Source organism: Enhydra lutris, unplaced genomic scaffold (genome assembly GCF_002288905.1).
Source record: "Enhydra lutris kenyoni isolate GAN:26980312 unplaced genomic scaffold, ASM228890v2 scaffoldscaffold42, whole genome shotgun sequence".
Classification (NCBI taxonomy): Eukaryota; Metazoa; Chordata; class Mammalia; order Carnivora; family Mustelidae; genus Enhydra; species Enhydra lutris.
In genome coordinates, this window is record NW_019154126.1 from 7,782,476 (window position 1) to 7,804,495 (window position 22,020).

General features: G+C 35.8%; 1 protein-coding gene across 6 annotated transcripts in view; it reads left to right on the forward strand.

Moving 5' to 3' along the window:
- Nucleotides 1-17,194, forward strand: part of LOC111155600 (tRNA aspartic acid methyltransferase 1) — a 52,977-nt gene extending 35,783 nt beyond the window's left edge. Inside the window, exons 4-12 of one of the 6 annotated variants that reach the window (XR_002641150.1) lie at nucleotides 724-795; nucleotides 1,406-1,471; nucleotides 2,230-2,299; nucleotides 4,135-4,218; nucleotides 6,322-6,662; nucleotides 8,896-8,953; nucleotides 9,976-10,105; nucleotides 15,790-15,940; nucleotides 17,108-17,194. Coding sequence is in view for 5 of the 6 variants with exons in the window: in XM_022515857.1 (XP_022371565.1) it covers nucleotides 724-795; nucleotides 1,406-1,471; nucleotides 2,230-2,299; nucleotides 4,135-4,218; nucleotides 6,322-6,662; nucleotides 8,896-8,953; nucleotides 9,976-10,105; nucleotides 15,790-15,890 (922 nt within the window). In the remaining variant the exon portion in view is untranslated. Of the gene's footprint in view, nucleotides 1-723; nucleotides 796-1,405; nucleotides 1,472-2,229; nucleotides 2,300-4,134; nucleotides 4,219-6,321; nucleotides 6,663-8,895; nucleotides 8,954-9,975; nucleotides 10,106-15,789; nucleotides 16,175-17,107 lie in introns of those variants that run through there. The other 5 variants (XM_022515857.1, XM_022515860.1, XM_022515862.1 and 2 more) reach the window with 5 other exon arrangements.
- The last annotated feature ends 4,826 nt before the right edge of the window (nucleotides 17,195-22,020 follow it).

Sequence of the window (22,020 nt, forward strand, 5' to 3'; positions counted from 1 at the left end):
TACCTTTTGCATTGGACGAAATTGTCTTGGTTTTACCTACTATGGTCTGCTTAGGTGGTGATTAGTTATCAATGCCATTACTCTATGTTGCCACCCTCCCCAATCAGCTCATTCATCTGAACTTTTGTTTTCTCCTGTGGGACAGAGCAAAAGGTGTCATCAACCAATTGTGTGTGTGTGGTATGTGTGGGTCTTTTTTTTTTTTTTTTCAAGTTTTTATTTATTTATTCGACAGAGATCACAAGTAGGCAGAGAGGCAGGCAAAGAGAGCAAAAGGAAGGGAAGCAGGCTCCCCGCTGAGCAGAGAGCCCAATGCGGGGCTCGATCCCAGGACCCTGAGATCATGACCCGAGATGAAGGCAGAGGCCTTAACCCACTGAGCCACCCAGGCGCCCCTGTGTGGGTCTTTTCTAAACAAAGTGATTTTAAGAGGGTAATTGATTTTATTCCCTATTGATTATTTTGTTCTTCTTTGCCTCATATAAGTCATTTGGCATATTGTTTTATAATAAGCATATTTATTAGATAGGCAAGGCTTTTTTCATTTTAATTAAGTGAATAAATGCATTTTGTTCTCTATAGCAACAAAGATGATCATATTTTTTGTGGAGACCAACTAATTTCAGTTCTCTCAGTTTTGATGTTTTAAAAGTGACTAGGTATCTTTCTGTAAGGAAGATTCTTGATGAATTTTATTTTATTTGTACCTTCTTTATCCTTTAGAATTGGCCTGCAAGGTGATGTGACTGACCCAAGGACAAATAGCCTCTTATATATCCTAGATACTCTCCCAAGGTAAAAATTTTGTACAAGCTTACCTTAAATTTAAAACTTTAGATCTGGAAGAATGTGATATTTGTCATTTTATAGAGATTAGCAGCTTATAATACAGCCTTCAGATACCGCGCACATCATTTATCTTATGCCATGACTGATAGAGTAACTGCAGTGTTTGCCAATTCCGTGGCTGCCACTGGAGTGAGTGACAGGGAATTACAGTTTCATAGCTAAACTCTGTTGCCTCTCCTTAACAGTATTGATGCAAGTGATGTGAATGTTGGTGAATGCTGTTGCCCAAAGCCTGGAAACTTGTGCTAACCCTAGAAGCTGCCGTTCTATATAAACAGCAGCCCTCTGAGTTGTGCAGTTCAGAGCCTCTGTATGAACCCGTGTTTTCTGATAAATTTTAGTGGAAATTAACATTTCAAATGTTAACTTCAGTAGCTCTGCCATTTTTATGGGGAAAATGAATAAAATATAAGTTGTCTCTCTCCTCTGTAAAATCCTTTATAAAAAAGAGAGTGCAGAAAATTACTTACCTCATATCTCCCCCAAGTAAGGATTTTCTTTACTTCTTACTTTTTAGTAATGACATGATTAGAATTGTATTTTTTGTTTGTTTCAGATTACAAAAATTACCGAAATATATTCTTTTAGAAAATGTTAAAGGCTTTGAAGTATCCTCTACAAGGTAAAAATGTATTTATTATTTGCATTGTGTTCATCTTAGACTTGGCATATTGTAAGAGCCATCGTGAAATAAAGATCTTAAAAATAAACCATATATTCTGACATTTTACATATATTATATATTTTAGTCATTAATACTGATTTTGACTAATAAATATAAAGTTTCAAAAAGTTAGATTCACCTGATTCCCATCCTGATGTGTTTGAATTTTTGCAGAATAAGCGCTCAGTTTTAGCTGCTAATGTGCCGCCTGTTTCTTTGGATGTAGAAATATTCTTAGTAAGAAATGTTCCTGTTGATAGGCATTTTCTGTCCTGCAGTTAGGAGAAGTAAGCCCTGGGTCAGGGCGCTTTCAGATGGTAGCCCAGCCAGAAAGTATCCATGTCCTTGAACTGGCTACTGTCTGATCATTGCTCCCCCATCTGATTTGCTACAGATAGAGGTCCATCCCAGTAGCAAATTTAACATCAGTAGGCTAGTGATTCTAACTCTGGATAGACTACAGCCCCACGTGGGATAAAGTATCTGGCAGCTTTACTTATTTATAATAGAAATCATCCCTATCTTTTTTTTGAGAAATATAATTTCTCAAGTACTGGACCTAATAATTATGACCTAGGGTCGTTTAGTTTCTAAACAAGTTGGGTGGAGATACAGTTATCACATAAAATGAAGTTACGTATAATTTTTTATATGAGAACCCCATTTCCAACTCTCGGGTGAAAACTTTTCTTTCTTCTCTTATTTTTTCTTTTCAGAGACCTGTTAATACAAACATTAGAAAATTGTGGTTTTCAGTACCAGGAATTTCTGTTATCTCCAACATCTGTAGGTATCACAATTACTAATTTTCTTATACATTTTCCTTTCCTTTTTTTTTTTTTTTTTTTAAGATTTTATTTATTTATTTGACAGAAAGAGAGTTAGAGAGGAAACATAAGCAGGGAGACTTGGAGAGGCAGAAGCAGGCTTTCTGCAGAGCAGGCAGCCCCACACAGAGCTCCATCCCAGGTCCCTGGGATCATGACCTGAGCTGAAGGCAGTCTAGTCTCTTAACAACTGAACCACCCATGTGCCTCCCTATACATTTTCCTAAAGTGAATTTGACTCAATAAAGAAAATAGATCTGTTTTGAATGATATTATACTTAAATCTTGAAATTGTTCAGGCATGGGTCTTACTTTCTAAAGAATATTGTACAGGCATATAGATTTATTTATACATATTTTATGGAAAATATTATATAGCTTGAATAGAGAATATACATCTCTCTTTCTTTTAAAAGATTTTATTTCTTTATTTGACAAAGAGAGAGAGCACAAGCAGGGGGAAGGGGAGGCAGAGGGACAAGCAGGCTCCCTGCTGAGCAAGGAACCTGACATGGGGCTGGGTCCTTGGGATCATGACCTGAGCCAAAGGCAGACACTTAACGGACTGTGCCACCCAGGGGTCCCGAGAATATAAATTGCTTTTCACACAGAAAATAAAGGATAGTTTGTTTTCAAAATCTGTGACATTTGGTAGTTCCAAATCAGGTGTTCTGTAGTTTGATAATAATTCAGAATCATCCAAAATAAAAAAACAAATGAACATATGACAGTTTTCTATTAGTTTTTTGGGGGGACATACCATTAAAAATGCAAACACCATGAAATCTTGCCATTTGCAATGATGTGATGGAGCTAGAGGGTATAAATGCTAAGCAAACTAGGTCAGTCAGAGAAAGACAAATATCATATGGTTTTACTTATATGTGGAATTTAAGAAAGAAAACAAATGAACAAAGGAAAAAAAGACAAACCAAGAAACAGATTTTTAACTGTAGAGAACAAACTGATAGTTGCCAGGGATAGGGCAAGTGGTGGAGGGATGGGTTAAAGAGGGAATGGGGATTAAGGGGTTCCATTGTGATGAGCACTGGGTATTGTATGTAAGTGACAAATAACTAAATTCTACACCTGAAACTAATATAACACTGTATTTTAACTATATTGGAATTAAAATAAAATAGAATAAAATAAAAAATAAGATGCAAACATTGCTTTTCTTTCATGATATGAAATTGAAGTGGTTATGACATTTGGTAGATCTTTTATATTATGAGTATCACCATTTATTTTTTCTTTTGTCATTGTGTTTGTTAGCCTTTTATTATCTTTAGCCTATTATACAGTTATTTGCCCTGAAATTAAAAGAAAACCCATTTCAAAAATTAGATGTACATGAAGTATGGAAATTGGCATTATGTGTGATCTCATTAAGTTTATTTCATATTTATTGCCTTCTAACTTTTAAATTTTAGTGCATCCTCCTTTTTTAGTGAAGTGAGGCAATAAATAGCCAGTAGCTATATTTGAATTTTATTTTTTATGATTATTATTAATAATGAATGTGAGAATGTCTATATAACTTATTATCTGGGAAATAGAAAATGAAAGTGACTCAAAGGCATATGACTCATCAGATTCAATCTCTGTTCATTCAAATAAAGGTACAAAGCACCAATTTAAAAGGTTTAAGAATTTGCTACAAAAGAGTCTTCCACATATCAATAACAGAATTTTTTCTGGCAGAAACTAAGTGCATACCTGTATGAGTTTTTTTGATAGGTGCAACAGTTGATGCAGATCTTTATAGTAACTAACTGCTCTGCTTTACTCCAGCTTGGCATTCCAAATTCAAGGCTCCGGTATTTCCTTGTTGCAAAGCTTCAGTCAGAATCATTACCTTTTCAAGCCCCTGGTCAGGTATTATTATTATTATTATTATTATTATTATTATTAATCTATTATAAGTGTATCTCAGTCTGCTAATTTTTTCAAGAACTAATTCATGGAAGCTTACGTGTCTCCTATTGAGCCTATAATATACACCATGGCTTAGGTCTATTTCCTAGAGCTTTTTCCCCTCCTGATGATGTTTTTATTGTTTTAAACAAGATAAAAAACACCTTTTCTTTCATTATTAGAAAAAAATGTAAGTTAAAAGTAAAAAAAAAAACAAAAAACAAAAACCGTCATCAGTGCTGTTATCTTCCTTTTCCCCTATCATTTCCCCTTTGACCATTGGCTATTTTGTATCTGTCATTTTCCCCCCAGTACAAGCCACTGATTTTTTTTTTAAGTTTTTATTTATTTGTTTGACAGAGAGAGAGAGAGAGAGAGAGCGCAAGTAGGAAGAGTGTCAGGCAGAGGGAGAGGGAAAAGCAGGCTCTCTGCCCAGCAGGGAACCCGATGAGGGGCTTGATCCCAGGACTCTGGGATCATGACCTGAGCTGAAGGCAAGATGCTTAACTGACTGAGCCACCCAGGCACCCCCCATTGATTATTTTTGATAAAATTCATTACACTGTCCTAACAATGGCTTAACAGTATTTTAACATATTGGTTGCATTTTCTTTGAAGTCAATCCTATTTAGCCTTCATTGATTAAAATATAGTGATTAGTACAAGCTAGAATAAAATACTCAGTTGCTAGATAGGATCTCTAATTATGCAAGCACCTGTACATCTTTTTGTCAAAATTGCTATGGAAGACAGAATTTCAGTGATTCAGTGAAGCTCTCCTAAGTCATGTCCTACTATTAGGGGGTCAGTAGCATTTTGATTGCTTGCCATACAGTACCAAAAATCTCCCCTTCCATGGTGGTCAATTCCAAAAACAATATATAAACTATATTAACAAAGACATTAGCATTAAAAATTCCTGGAACTATTTTTCTTTTACAAAATAGGACATTCATTATGCATGGTTACCTATTTTACAGGACAAGGTTTTCCTATGGGGCTCATGAGTAGAAATAACCTTTCGGGGTAAAAAGGGCTTTCCTTTTTTGAATTACTAGTTTTCCTCTAGATCATGGGTATATTCCAGTTTTTCTTTTTTAGTGAAGGAGTATGGCACAGTTTGAACCAATGCACATTTTTTGGAAATGTTAATATTACTTTCTTTTTTTTTTAATGTGCTGCTTGTTATTTCCATGACTTATTTATACCTAATGTTACTTTCTAAACTTTTTAAAATATGATACTGCATATTAATAATTCAACAAAGAAATAGGAAGTATACTGAATATGGATACAGCATCATATTTGAACTTCCTATTGCTTTGTTGAATGTTTTTATTAATAAATACAGCAAGCAGTAACTCCATGGAATAAACCAGTTCTAACCTGATGACACTATAACTATATGATGAAAAACTTACAATAACTTGTGCACATACAAGTAAATCACAATTCCTATGTTTTTAATGACAACTCTATAAAGGCTAAAGACATTTTTTACATAATGTTGACTAGACATTATTTGTCATTTTTTTTTCTTTTTTTTTTTAACACCAGTTCTCATCGATCAGGTCAAACATATTGGAGGGATGTTCTTGCCAGTCTTTTTTTTTTTTTTTTAAGATTTTATTTATTTACTTGACAGAGATCACAAGTAGGCAGAGACACAGGCAGAGGGGGGTGGGAAGCAGGCTCCCTCCTGAGCAGAGAGCCCGATGTGGGGCTCGATCCCAGGACCCAGGGACCATGACCTGAGCTGAAGGCAGAGGCTTTAACCCACTGAGCCACCCAGGTGCCCCTCCCTTTTTTAAAAGATTTTATTTATTTATTTGACAGACAGAGATCCCAAGTAGGCAGAGAGGCAGGCAGAGAGAGAGGGGGAAGCAGGTTCCCTGCTGAGCAGAGAGCCCGATGTGGGTCTGGATCCTAGGACCCTGGGATAATGACCTAAGCTGACCGCAGATGCTTTAACCCACTGAGCCACCCAGGCGCCCCCCAGATACTCCTTTGTCTTTCATTTTTAAGAAAGCTTTTAACAGGCTGTGTATTTTCACTTAATGCCAGGTACTGACGGAGTTTCCCAAAATTGAATCTGAACATCCAGAAAGAAATACAATAGATGCAGAAAATAAAATGGAAAGGAAAATTGAACCAAATATTTGCTCTGATAAGAGCAGACAGTGTTCTGGAAAAGAGGCCATTCTTTTTAAGCTCGAAACTGTAGAAGAAATTGACCGGAAACATCACCAGGACAGTGATCTCTCTGTGCAAATGCTAAAAGATTTTCTTGAAGATGATGTTGACATGAATCAGTATTTTTTACCGCCAAAGTCATTGCTGCGATATGCTCTTTTGTTTGACATTGTGAAGCCCACGTGCAGAAGGTCCACATGCTTTACCAAAGGGTAGGTTTTAAAGAGACTCTGAAAATGGGTTATTCAAAATAACCAGGTTTTTATGGCTATCATTTCTTTCAGTTCTTCTCAAAACAAGGAGCATTTTACAAAATGTTTCTGCTGGAATTATTTTTTTTTTCCTTTTTGCCCTTAATTGCCTGCTTTCGTGTTCCAATAGAATGCACGAGCGAAAATTCCTTCTGGCAGTACATTATGTGCACAACCCACAAAAGTGCTCATAAAACACAATGCCGTTTGTTTGGTGACCTTCATAAGAGCTTAATTACCCGTGGTGGAAACATGGTTTCTGTAGATATTGAATTGCTACTTTTTAGCACCTTTCTTTTCATGGCACATCACACCTCAAAAATTTATGTCCACTCTCATGATCAATATATAAGAAGAAATTAAATTTTAATATCTAGAAATAAAGTTAAATCATCTGGTGCATATTAAAGCATGTTTAAATTTTATTCAATTTTTAAAAAAATAAGTAATATATTTTTATGGTTCAAAATTCAAAGGTACAAAGATTGTGAGGCTCCTTTCCCTGTCTATCTCTTGCTCATTCAATTTTCCTTCTTACATGCAACCAGAGATTTCAGTTTACTGTCTAATCTTCCAAAGGTATGGTGTGTGAGGGTGTATTTGAATACACATGTGTATTTTACCCCCCTTTTTTTAAGAAAATGGTAATATACTGTATCCGTTATTATATACTTTCTTCATACTCAGTATAAACTGGATATTATAACATATGAATACATAAAGAACTTTCCCATTCTCGTGGTATATCATAAAGCCTTTTATTGGCTACCTTTGGGTTATTTTTTGAATGTTAATATGTTTTTCATCAATTTTTTACAAACCTACAAGTTAGGCCTTTCCAGAAAATTTTATAAAAGATCCCTAGCTCTGCTTTGTTAATGTCACTCAACCTCATTTGATGAATAATTGTATGATTTGAAACTTCAAACTTTCTCTTTTCACCCACTAGTTAGCTTTCATGCATGTTATGTCCCAATACAAGCACACCAGATTTATTCTGATTTTATCATGTTCTGCCCTTGTACTTCCAGGACAACTGGTTTATTGCTTTGCATTGCCTTAAAAGACTTTACTCAGCTGTTGTCTGTTTCCAAGGATGATAAGACAAGACTTATCAGTTTGGTAATAAAAAACAACCTTGAGGGGCGCCTGGGTGGCTCAGTGGGTTGAGCTGCTGCCTTCGGCTCAGGTCGTGATCTCAGGGTCCTGGGATCGAGTCCTGCATTGGGCTCTCTGCTCGGCAGGGAGCCTGCTTCCCTCTCTCTCTCTCTCTCTGCCTGCCTCTCTGTCTACTTGTGATCTCTCTCTGTCAAATAAATAAATAGAATCTTTAAAAAAAAACAAAAAAAAAAAAACCTTGAAATTCATTTGTAATTATAAAGATGGTATAAAGGAAGCCTTACTATAAAAGTCTATTTTAGTGTAGATAATATAAACAGGCATATACACATACGCACCCATGCATATGAGAAAACAGACTTGCAAAGGTATTTTTCTGTGGTGTGCCTTTGTATTTTAAATTGATCCATTTAGGAAAAAAATTTATGATAATATATTGAACAGCTAGCTTGGCAGTGATCCTAGGGGAAGAAATATTACTAATATCTTGCTAGCTTTTTAAACTTTTAATACAGTTTTTTATACAATAGTCTCTTTGTTGTATGAAGAAGAGTGAAAACAATGCATCACAGTAGGAGGCAGATGCATGTTCAGGGGGCCTGTGTTTGTCATGGCACTGGAGAGTGGGCGTCTCAGTTCATGAGGAGAAGTGATGGTTCAGGCATTATAAAAAAATAGTAGCAATTTATTTTCACCTACTTAACATTTGGTTTAATGTGGCAGGGATGCCAGTATTGAATAGCATTTGGATATAAAGTCTTAACAAGTGCATGCTTTCTAGTGATGAACATTAAGAAACTGGCAATACAGAGAAATGATAATTAATAATGTATAATTCAAAGTGGTTTTTACACAACTCAAAATACTATGCCAACTTTAGTGTCTAGAAGTTTAAATAGAATGATCTTATGTCTTCCACCCAGGAATTTTTTACTTACAGAGCATATTTATGTGTTTCATACTATTTCAGAAGGATATAACTATGTAGATTGATTAAATCATTCAAGAAATATTTAAGAAATTTGACATTAACTAATACATTAGATGCTGCATAATACATGTGTTAATATTTCAGTTATGGAAGCTACATAGAAGGGACAGGATCTGTGTTACAGACCACAGAGGATGTGCAGGTATTGTAAATGCTTTAGAACTAAAATATTTGAAAATTATTTTAAATAAACCTATTTAATACTTAAAATTTGGAAATATTAAAATAATTTTACATGTTTAATTGGGAATGAATATACATATTACTCATATATTATACATAATCTCTATAATTCTTTACAGTAAATCTCTTTTTATTTGTTGTTGCTAGATTACTTTCTGTACAAAAATATTTTATGTTTCACTTTCTCTTTTCTTATTTTCACCTTTGGTATTCTTTTTACTCTGAAATGAGTAAATTGAGATGCAGCATACAAGAGTTAATGTTCTCTAAAATTACGCACTAATATCTTAATATTCCCTTGGATCACACACTATAAAACTACCTTTTAGGGAAAGAAATCTACATCTTAGCAAGACTCTTTATTAATACTTCAATTGTAAAATAATTGAAAATAACCTTGATATGCTGCAAAAATATTTTATCCTTTTGAATAATTTTGAAGAGAAATCATGTTATCTTCTTTTATACTGAATTAAACTCTTACCATTTGTAAAATTTACCCATGGTAAAATTCCTATTAGAGGCAAATGGATGTGAGAATTTATTTTTACCAAAGGTATTTTATCATTTTAAGAAAATAATTTGATGAAATTGATCATAAACAGCAAACATTTTAGTGATCTACTTTTTAGCATTGTGAAGTTGATTTCATTTGTTGATCAGATTTCTTTTTCATATCTTTCAGTGTATTTCTTTTATGTCATATTGCCATTGTTTTTTTTCTTATGATTTAATTTTTGAGGGATCAAAAATGACAGGGAAACTGAAAGTTTCCTGATTTGTTCAACATTAAGCTTTTCCTTTTCAGACATTTCATTTTCAAAGTTTATATTGCCATTGGTGAGCCAGTTACAGAATTCATTGGCAAGAGACATTCTGCCATGTGTTCATCCTTTTTGAGGCTTCTCACAAGAGATGATCTTATCTTCACAAATCTACTTGCACTCTACTTGATCAGTTATCTTGGCTGTTTTCTTACAGATTGAGGATATCTACAAATCCCTTACCAATTTGCCGCAAGAAGAAAAGATAACAAAATTGTTAATGCTTAAACTTCGGTATTTCACTCCTAAAGAAATAGCAAATCTCCTTGGATTTCCTTCAGAGTTCGGTATGTGGGATACACGCAGACCCAAGCTTTTGTTTATTAAAGGTGCTAGAGTTCAATAAGGACTCATAGGTGTATTTTATGAATAAATCCTTGCCCAGACAGATGGATATAAGGACCTTCCTTTCCTGATCATGCCATTTTGGACATTTTCCTTCCTTCCTCTTTCTGCTTTTGTTCTTTACCTGCCAAAGTCCATTCCCTTCAGCCTCTATGCTCTCTCCCTTTACTCTAGGACTGGTCCCGAGTGGTTTTGGGAAAGGTGAGCCCAAACTGCAGTTTTTCTCACCTCTCCCCACAGATGGTTGTTAATAGCATGTCCGTCTCCGGCTTTATTTTTTTGATTCCAGAAGTTGTGTTCTAATAACCCCACACTAGATCTTGTGAGAGAATGCCAGAATTGTCCTTTTTATGAAGAAATTAAAAGGTTGTTGAGGAATTAATTTATTTTTTTGGTGGTAAGTATATTTGTATTTATTCTTTTCAGAGATATGTGCTATCAGTTATGCACCTTTTCTCTTCCCTGTGAGTGGAGAAAAGAGAAGGAGTCTGGGAAATAGTGTTCCTAATGGAAAGAAAGGGTGACTCAGGAGCACAGATGCCAGAATGGACAAAATGATTGTGGAGTCTGAAGTAGGGAGTCTCAAAAACAGAAAGGAAGATACAGTAGCAGAATGAGAAAGATGTAGTCCTAACTCCTTTGCAGTCCAGGAAATCCAGGTGTTGTTGCCTTTAGGAGATTGGACACATGGCCCTGGCCTTGTAGAGTGCCTGCCGCATCCCTGATCTCTCCTTCCCAGCGCTGTTCTCTCCACGGTACTGATGCCATCAGTTTTATAGGCTGGGGTGGGTGTGTGGCCAGTACGTGGCTCGTGGTGACTGAGGAAAGACAGACTTCTCTAACATGCTTTCAGGACTGCACAAAGAGGTAAAGAGTTATCAAAAATAACTCTGGGGGTTTGAATGCAGAAAAGCCAAACTTGTCTAAATCCAGTATTGTTACAATATTAATACAGTACTATTTTTGAAGCAGATAATGGGTTAAATAGAGCGTGTTTTAAATTCTAAATAATGGATTTACAGATGAAGTTTTGGAACACGTCCTTCTGTACAGGGGGGGTAAACTGACTGTATAATTTGTCCTCTTGGTATTTGATTCTCGGGGTGTAGTCACAGCAACCAGGTTTGTTTTGCAGCTCTCTGCCTTTCTCTTGATGATCTCATTCAGTCTCAAATATCCTGGGGAGTGTTATTTAAGAAAAACACAAACTTTCCTTGTCTTAGTCTATGTCACAAAATGAGTGAGAACATCATAAAACAAATAAAGAGCTGAGAATTGGACTCAGGAATTTTATTCCCAGTCTGTCTTTTTGCTTACTGTTTTTTTTTTCTTTTTTTAAGATAAACAATCAAAGGTACTTTCCATAGCACTAAAGAATGAAGTGATTTATTATCAAATAACTAATTCCTGTGTTTTGAGTGCATATATCTTTAAGCAGTGGTAATCACTGCAGAAATACTGACACTTAGCATGGACCCCAGAGTCAGACTGACTGAGTTTGAATCCTAGCAGCACCTTAACCCCTCCGCTTTAGTTTACACCTCTGTAGAATGGGGGTAATCACAGAACCAACTTCATAGGGTCTTCATGACCATTAAGTGAGTTAATGTATATAAAATGTTTACACGCTACCTGTAACACATTATAAAATTTAAATGTCAGCTTTTATTTTTAGAATGATGGACATTTATTTGCTTTTATAGCCTCACAGTTTTGTTTTTTTTTTCATCATTTAAAAATTTTACATAGGTAAATTAGGGGTTTTCACAGCTCTCTGAAAATATATGTATAATACATACAAGAAAGGCTTTTTAATTGCTTGACCTTCTTTTAAAATGTGTGATATATTTGTATAATCAGGCTTGATTGATGTCACCACTGAGCAGCACTGTGACAGACTGTCCTTCATGTTTGCTTCCAACATGATTGACTCTGAATCTGGAATGGGCATTGTTTGAGTTGTTTGTCTGTGGTCAATGATGGATTTGCATTGATCCTTTCATACATTTTGTGCTGGTTCTTTTTATGGCTAGTGGCATGTATTCGTGAGATAGCAAGCTTTGGAAGAGGCCACTAACCTACACTTACAGAATGAAAGCTGCTATCTTGACCTTGTTAATGCTATGTTTCTTTGTTTTTGAAGATTGTTTTTATTTTTAATGTACCAGTTTTTTAAAAGTCACCTTTTCATTTAAAAAAGTTATACCTGTATATAAAATACATCCCTCACATATATATAATTTTTATAAATCTGACTTGTTTGCTTTTAAACCTTTCTTACCTTGTGATATAATCTTAATATTACAAAAGGTCATCCCTGGAATATTCTAAGGCTGTGATCTATTTGTGTCTCTGGCTAAGTTGAATGAAATAATTTTTTTAGATGACTAATGTGCTTACCTAAGACATGTTATCTTTATAATAGCAGTTTTATGGTCTTGTTCAATTGCAAATATAATTTTATTATGTAATCACTTATTTTACTGCAATAACTATAATGTCAAGTGTTGATGAAGCAACTTTATCATAATTAATTCTTCCTTCTGGTCTGCACAAAATATATAATTTAATTTTCTTAATACTTTTAAATTATTTCTTCCATTTTATTATATAAATTGCTTTTCCTTTATTTAATTGCTATGCCAAAGGATACTGAATAAGAAAATTGTAACTAACATTATAGTGTATATTTCATGGACAGTCTTTTATGTTGCTATTTGCAAGGCTTTGTTCTAGCAAATTTTGTAACTGTGGGCCAATTTGTTTTAAAAAGAATATAGCAAATGCAAGTCCAATATGAGAAAGCACATTTGTGGAAACAGAATATAAAAAACAACCGTGAGAGATTTTTGTCCAGAATATATAAAGAACTCTCGGGGCACCCTGGTGGCTTAGTAGGTTAAGTGACTGCCTTCGGCTCAGGTCATGATCCCAGAGTTCTGGGATTGAGCCCCACGTAGGGCTTCCTGCTCAGTGGGGAGTCTGCTTCTCCCTCTCCCTTTGCCACTCTGCCTGCTTGTCTCTTTGTCAAATAAATAAATCTTAAAAAACAAAAACAAAAACCTCTCACAACTCAGCAATAAAAAGAAAAATTAAATCAATTAAAATTGGGTTAGGATTTGAATAGGTATTTAACAAAGAAGACAGACAAACGACCAATAAGCACATGAAAAGATGTCTGCTTCATTAGTTATTAGGGAAATGTAAATCAAAGCCACAAGCAGATACCATTTGACAAAAAGACAAGCAATAACAGTGTTGACAAAGATGTGGAGAAATCAGATCCCTTATACACTGCTGGTGGGAATATAAAATGGTGCAGCCACTTTGGAGAACAGTTTGGGAGTTCCTCAAATGTTAGACATGGAATTACTGCATGAGTCAGCATTTTCACCCCCAGGAATATATACCCAAGAGAGCTGAAAACATGTCCATGCAAAAATGTATACAATATTTATAACAGCATTATTCATAATCAAAAAGTGGAAACAGCCCAGTGTCTGTCAGTGGATAAATGGATAAATAAAATGTATTATATCCATGCAGTAGAATACTGTTTAGTTATAAAGAGGAGGGAGTATTGGTCCACCATGTTGCTTTGTTTCTTAGATTCCACATATAAGTGAGATCATAGAGTATTTGTCCTTTTTTCTCTGATTGACTTCATATAGTATAGTGCCTTCAAGGTCCATCTGTATTGTTGGAAATGGCCAGATTTCATTCTTTTTTTTATGACTGAATAGTATTCCTGTGTGTGGGGGGTGGGTTGTTTTCATATCTTGGATATTGTAAATAAAACTGCAATGGACATGGGGTGCATATATCTTTTAAAATTAGTGTTTTCATTTTTACCCTATAAATACCCAGAAGTAAAATTACTAGATCATATGGTAGTTCTATTTTCAATTTGTTGGGGGAAACTTCATACTGTTTTCCATAGTGGCCATACCAATATACCTTCCCTCAATATATTTTGCATATTAACCCTTTATTAGGTATATGATTTGCAAATATTTTCTCCCATTCAGTAGATTGCGTTTTCCTTTTGTTGATGATTTTCTCTGCTTTGTTGTGTGAAAGCTTTTTAATTTGTTGTAGTCCCTCTTATTTATTTTTACTTTTTTTGCCTTTCCTTTGTCAGATCCAAAAAATTGTTGCCAAAATGTCAAGGAGCTTATTTTACTGCCTGTGTTTTCTTTTAGGAGTTGATGGTTTCAGGTCTTACATTCTAGTCTTTAATCCATTTTGAGTTAATTTTTGTGTATCAGAGCAGAGTTTCCAGCTTTATTCTTTCACAAGATGGCTTTGCTATTTAGGGTCCTTTGTAATTCTGTATGAATTTAAGATTGTGTATTCCACTTGTGTGAAAAATGCCATTGGAATGATGATAGGTATTGCCTTGAATATGTAGACTTTGGATAGTGGACGTTTTACTAATACTTCTTCCAGTCCATGAGCACGTACTATCTTTCCATTTGTGTCTTCTTTCATTTCTTTCATCTGTTTCTTACAATCTTTTATGTGTACAGATCTTTTACATCCTTGATTAAATTTATTCTTGGGTATTTTATTCTTTTTGATGGAATTGTAAATGGGATTGTTAATTTCTCTTTCTGATAGTTTGTTATCAGTATATAGAAACACAAGAGATCTTTGTATATTAATTTTGTATCCTGAAACTTCACTGATTTTATTTATTAGTTCTGACAGCTCTTTTTGGTGGAGTCTTTGGGTTTTTATATATATAATATCATGTCATCAGCAAATTGTGACAGTTTTGCTTTTTCCTTACCATTTTGGATGCCTGTTGTCTCTTTCTTTGCCTAATTGCTCTGGCTTCCAGTACTATGACTTCCAATACTATGTTGGGTAAAAGTGTCAAGAGTTGGCATCCCTGTCTTGTTCCTGATCTTAGAGGAAAATTTTTAGCTTTTTACTTTTGAGTATGATGTTAGCTGTGGGCCAGCTTTCTTTTTGAGGTAATAAAAATGTTCTAGAATTAAATAGTGGAGATGTTTGCAAAACTCTGACTATTCTAAAAACCACTGAATTTTACATTTTAAAAGGGTGAATTTTATGTCGATAAAGCTGTTAATTTTTTTAAAAGATTTTATTTATTTATTTGAGAGAGAGAGTATGAGAGGGGAGAAGGTCAGAGGGAGAAGCAGACTCCCTGTGGAGCTGGGAGCCCGATGTGGGACTCGATCCTGGAACTCCGGGATCACGACCTGAGCTGAAGGCAGTGGCTTAACCAACTGAGCCACCCAGGCGCCCCCGTAAAGCTGTTATTAAGTAAAGGAAAACAACTGTGAAATAATGGTAGCCACTACTTTTCCTGATGTGCTTTAAAATACAGATCATCATGAGTTTCATGGATGTTATGGTATACTTATGTGTACACTGAATATAGTATGTTATGTGACATGATAATATCACATTGTGTATGCAATGTAACCTTATATTTTTGGCTTCAAATTCTCACTTGTTAGTTGAATTTCATGGAGATTTTAGGGACTTATTTATGTGAATGACCACTGTGTTCTTACAAAAAGATACATCATCCTTTTATCTTTGGAAGTTAATATTTTAAATGATTGTATTGTAAGTTATTATCTCTCTTTTCTAGGATTTCCCGAGAAGATAACAGTGAAACAGCGTTATCGTCTACTTGGAAATAGTCTCAATGTGCATGTAGTAGCTAAACTAATCAAAATCCTGTGTGAATAATTTAAAAATGTCTATGAAAGATGGTCACATTATTTCTTCATATCCAGATGGTAATTCTAAAATTCTATTCTGAATTGATTTTGATGAAATTCAACTAAACTATCTTTATCTCTTTAAAAAGAAGCTTGGATTTATCATAAAAAGGCCAGTTTTTTCCCTGAATTTGTATTACTGTATTTTGTAAAGCAGAAATTATTATTATGCTTTAGGAGAATATATTTTCATATGAAATTGCTAAATATATCTGTAAAATATTCTTTTTTTTTAAGATTTTTTTTTTTTTTTTACTTATTTATTTGACAGTCAGAGATCACAAGTAGGCAGAGAGGCAGGCAGAGAGAGAGGAAGGGAAGCAGACTCCCTGCCGAGCAGAGAGCCTGATGTGAGGCTCTATCCCAGGACCCTGGGATCATGACCTGAGCCGAAGGCAGAGGCTTTAACCCACTGAGCCACCCAGGAGCCCCAAAAATATTCTTTTTGATATTATGGTATTGACAAATTCAGGAACATTGGAGTTTGAATGTCTTAGTATTTTATGAAGTGTCATGACAGGCATAGTATAGTGAACCTGAGATATTATATTTTTATATGTTAATTAAACAAATTAGTTTAGGAATCCTATCATTTTTTTGTTAGATGATTAATTCCTCATTCTAAAATGATGATTCTAATTTTGGCCTATTTCAAACATTGAATGTTTTACTTAATTCCAATCCTTTAAACATTTCTTAATCGTAGCTAAACAAATGCATATAATATTTTAAAATGAATTATCATCATTCAGCATTCTTATAATAGTTTGAAGGAAATGTTAGAAAAATAGTCCTAAATTCTTGATTACCTGTCCATTGGAAGCTACAGAAAATGTAGATACACATTATCTGATTATCTTTTATTCTAACTCCATTTGAACCTCGAAACTTCATTGTCTCTTCTTTTGTTATTTGTAAATACCTTCCCTTCAGTTTGCTATCATCAGAGCTTGCTCTTGTCTTCCTTCTCTGCTGCTTCTTGTAAGTTAAATTTTCCATCACATTCTAAGGATGTAGCACGACATTCAGATTTTAGGGAGGAGACTCTGCCCTCTGACCCCAATTCATATGACTGTTCTATGAATTAGCTTTTTAAACTTTTGCTTTCTCTTTCAGTAGACTTCTTGGAATTTGGGTTTCTAATCAGACTGTCTTATACCATCAATCCTGTGGTTTTGATTTCAGTGATAAAAGCAAGGGACAAAGAGAAGAAAATTGAAGTAAGACCAGAAATTGTATCACCAAATAAAAATGATATTTTTATTCTTAAAAGATAATCATTTTGTTGGGGAGAAATTGGAACCCTGTGCCCTGCTGGCGGAAATATCAAATGGTGCAACCACTGCAGAAAATAGATGATGATTCCTTAAAAAAAAAATTGAACATATAATTACCATGTGATCCAGCAATTCCACTTCTGGGTATTTACCCAAAAGGATTGAAAGTAAGGACTTGAACAGATATTTGTACACTAATGTTTATAGAAGCATTATTCACAGTAGCCAAAAGGTGGAAACGATCAAAGTGTCCATCAGTGGACATGCATAAACAAAATGTGATGTATACTTATGTGGAATATTACTCAACCATGAAAAGAAATTCTGACACGTGCAACAACATGGATGACCCTTAAAGATATTATGGTCAGTGAAATAAGCCAGACACAAAAGGACAAATTTTCTATAATTCCACTTATATGGGGCATGTGAAAGCATCAAGTTCATAGAGACAAACAGTAGACTAGGCTTTACCGTGGCTTGGGGCACCTGGGGAATGGGAGTTCATGTTTAACGGGTTCAGAGTTTCTGTTTGGGATGGTGGAAACATTCTGGGGATAGATGGTGGTGATGGTTGCACAGAGGTGTAAATGTACTTAATGCCACTGAACTGCATGCTTAACAGTCCTTAGAAGGGCAAGTTTTATGTTATATACATTTTACCACAATTTAATAAAAAACATAATTGTCTCCCCACCAACATTTTTTTCAGAGGAGCTCATAGAGAAGTATGGATATAGGGAAGCTGTAGGACAATGCATACATGTATCAATTATCACATCTACATTTTGTGTATGATGTTTAAAGACAAACCTTATTACAAGTCTCATAAGTTTTAGTATACAACAGTCTGAAATTCCTTTGGCACACTTTCACTAGTTCCTCTTCACTGTTGAAAGAATCTCACTAATAAAAAGGTTCAGAGTTTTACTGTGATTAAGCTATAATTACAGTGTCCTATGCCCCATTGAGCAATGTCACACAAAATAACTGTTGAGAACAGTGCACCAACTGTAAACCTAGAAAAGCTCCGTCGAGTGTTTTCCTCCTAACTAAAATAACATTGCTTTGTGAATTTTTTTTAAATTATTGAAATATATTCACGGGCGTCTGATGATTCTTGCCCTTGAAAAGAAAAAAGTAGCAAGCATAAAACTCATACCTTAACAAAGATATATTTAACTGTATAATATACTTAGTTTATATGTACGTGCAAAATTAGTCTTAAAAACGGTATTTTAGGGGGAGGAGTCAAGATGGTGGAGAAGTAGCAGGCTGAGACTACTTCAGGTAGCGGGAGATCAGCTAAATAGCTTATCTAAAGATTGCAAACACCTACAAATCCAATGGGAGATCGAAGAGAAGAAGAACAACAACTCTAGAAACAGAAAATCAACCACTTTCTGAAAGGTAGGACTGGCGGAGAAGTGAATCCAAAGCCACGGGAAGATAGACCGCGGGGGGAGGGGCCGGCTCCCGGCAAGCTGCAGAGCAACGGAGCACAAAATTGGGACTTTTAAAAGTCTGTTCCGCTGAGGGACATCGCTCCAGAGCCTTAACCGGGGCGAAGCCCAGGCGGGGTCCGCGTGGCCTCAGGTCCCGCAGGGTCACAGAAGGATCGGGGGTGTCTGAGTGTCACAGAGCTTACAGGTATTAGAACGGGGAAGCCGGCTACAGGACAGAGCCGAGGAGTGAGCTCTCAGCTAGGCGTTACCTTGAACCGGTCGCAGGCTCGGTCACCTCGGAGCGCAGCCGGAGGCCAGGGTGACGGGAGTAATGGGGCGCTGTTCTCTGAGGGCGCACTGAGGAGTGGGGCCCTGGGCTCTCGGCTCCTCCGGGCCGGAGACCAGGAGGCCGCCATCTTTATTCCCGCCCTCTGGAACTCTACGGAAAGCGCTCAGGGGACAAAAGCTCCCGAAAGCAAACCTGAGCAGATTACTCAGCCCGGCCCGGGGGTAAGGGCGGTGCAACTCCGCCTGGGGCAAAGACACTTGAGAATCACTACAACAGGCCCCTCCCCCAGAAGATCAACAAGAAACCCAGCCAGGACCAAGTTCACCTACCAAGGAGTGCAGGTTCAATACCAAGGAGAGCAGCGGAATTCTAGAGGAGGAGAAAGCAAAGCATGGAACTCATGGCTTTCTCCCCATGAGTCTTTAGCCTTGCAGTTAATTTAATTTTTTTTTCTTTTTCAATTTTATTTCTCTTCTTCTGCTAAATTTTTTTAACTTTTACCGTTTTCTTTTTTAACGTTTTTTAAATAGTTTATCTAATATATATATATATATTTTTTTCCTTTTTATATTTTTTCTTTATCGGTTTTCTTTTTTTAATTGTTTCTTTTATTTTTTTTTTTCCTTTCTAAACCTCTTTTTATCCCCTTTCTCCCCCCTCACAATTTGGGATCTCTTCTGATTTGGCTAAAGCATATTTTCCTGGGGTTGTTGCCACCCTTTTAGTATTTTACTTGCTCTTTCATATACTCTTATCTGGACAAAATGACAAGGCGGAAAAATTCACCACAAAAAAAAGAACAAGAAGCAGTACCAAAGGCTAGGGACCTAATCAATACAGACATTGGTAATATGTCAGATATAGAGTTCAGAATGACGATTCTCAAGGTTCTAGCTGGGCTCGAAAAAGGCATGGAAGATATTAAAGCAACCCTCTCGGGAGATATAAAAGCCCTTTCTGGAGAAATAAAAGAACTAAAATCTAACCAAGTTGAAATCAAAAAAGCTATTAATGAGGTGCAATCAAAAATGGAGGCTCTCACTGCTAGGATAAATGAGGCAGAAGAAAGAATTAGCGATATAGAAGACCAAATGACAGAGAATAAAGAAGCTGAGCAAAAGAGGGACAAACAGCTACTGGACCACGAGGGGAGAATTCGAGAGATAAGTGACACCATAAGACGAAACAACATTAGAATAATTGGGATTCCAGAAGAAGAGGAAACAGAGAGGGGAGCAGAAGGTATATTGGAGAGAATTATTGGAGAGAATTTCCCCACTATGGCAAAGGGAACAAGCATCAAAATCCAGGAGGTTCAGAGAACCCCCCTCAAAATCAATAAGAATAGGTCCACACCCCGTCACCTAATAGTAAAATTTACAAGTCTTAGTGACAAAGAGAAGATCCTGAAAGCAGCCCGGGAAAAGAAGTCTGTAACGTACAATGGTAAAAATATTAGATTGGCAGCAGACTTATCCACAGAGACCTGGCAGGCCAGAAAGAGCTGGCATGATATATTCAGAGTACTAAACGAGAAAAACATGCAGCCAAGAATACTATATCCAGCTAGGCTATCATTGAAAATAGAAGGAGAGATTAAAAGCTTCCAGGACAAACAAAAACTGAAAGAATTTGCAAATACCAAACCAGCTCTACAGGAAATATTGAAAGGGGTCCTCTAAGCAAAGAGAGACCCTAAAAGTAGTAGATCAGAAAGGAACAGAGACAATATACAGTAACAGTCACCTTACAGGCAATACAATGGCACTAAATTCATATCTCTCAATAGTTACCCTGAATGTTAATGGGCTAAATGCCCCAATCAAAAGACACAGGGTATCAGAATGGATAAAAAAACAAAACCCATCTATATGTTGCCTACAAGAAACTCATCTTAAACCCGAAGACACCTCCAGATTTAAAGTGAGGGGGTGGAAAAGAATTTACCATGCTAATGGACATCAGAAGAAAGCAGGAGTGGCAATCCTTATATCAGATCAATTAGATTTTAAGCCAAAGACTATAATAAGAGATGAGGAAGGACACTATATCATACTCAAAGGAACTGTCCAACAAGAAGATCTAACAATTTTAAATATCTATGCCCCTAACATGGGAGCAGCCAACTATATAAACCAATTAATAACAAAATCAAAGAAACACATCGACAATAATACAATAATCGTAGGGGACTTTAACACTCCCCTCACTGAAATGGACAGATCATCCAAGCAAAAGATCAACAAGGAAATAAAGGCCTTAAATGACACACTGGACCAGATGGACATCACAGATATATTCAGAACATTTCATCCCAAAGCAACAGAATACACATTCTTCTCTAGTGCACATGGAACATTCTCCAGAATAGATCACATTCTCGGTCCTAAATCAGGTCTCAACCGTTATCAAAAGATTGGAATCATTCCCTGCATATTTTCAGACCACAATGCTCTGAAGCTAGAACTCAATCACAAGAGGAAATTTGGAAAGAACCCAAATACATGGAGACTAAACAGCATCCTTCTAAAGAATGAATGGGTCAACCAGGAAATTAAAGAAGAGTTGAAAAAAATCATGGAAACAAATGATAATGAAAACACAACGGTTCAAAATCTGTGGGACACAACAAAGGCAGTCCTGAGAGGAAAATATATAGCGGTACAAGCCTTTCTCAAGAAACAAGAAAGGTCTCAGGTACACAACCTAACCCTACACCTAAAAGAGCTAGAGAAAGAACAAGAAAGAAACCCTAAACCCAGCAGGAGAAGAGAAATCATAAAGATCAGAGCAGAAATCAATGAAATAGAAACCAAAAAAACAATAGAACAAATCAACGAAACAAGGAGCTGGTTCTTTGAAAGAATTAATAAGATCGATAAACCCCTGGCCAGACTTCTCAAAAAGAAAAGAGAAAGAACCCAAATAAATAAAATCATGAATGAAAGAGGAGAGATCACAACGAACACCAAAGAAATACAGACAATTATAAGAACATACTATGAGCAACTCTACGCCAACAAATTTGACAATCTGGAAGAAATGGATGCATTCCTAGAGACGTATAAACTACCACAACTGAACCAG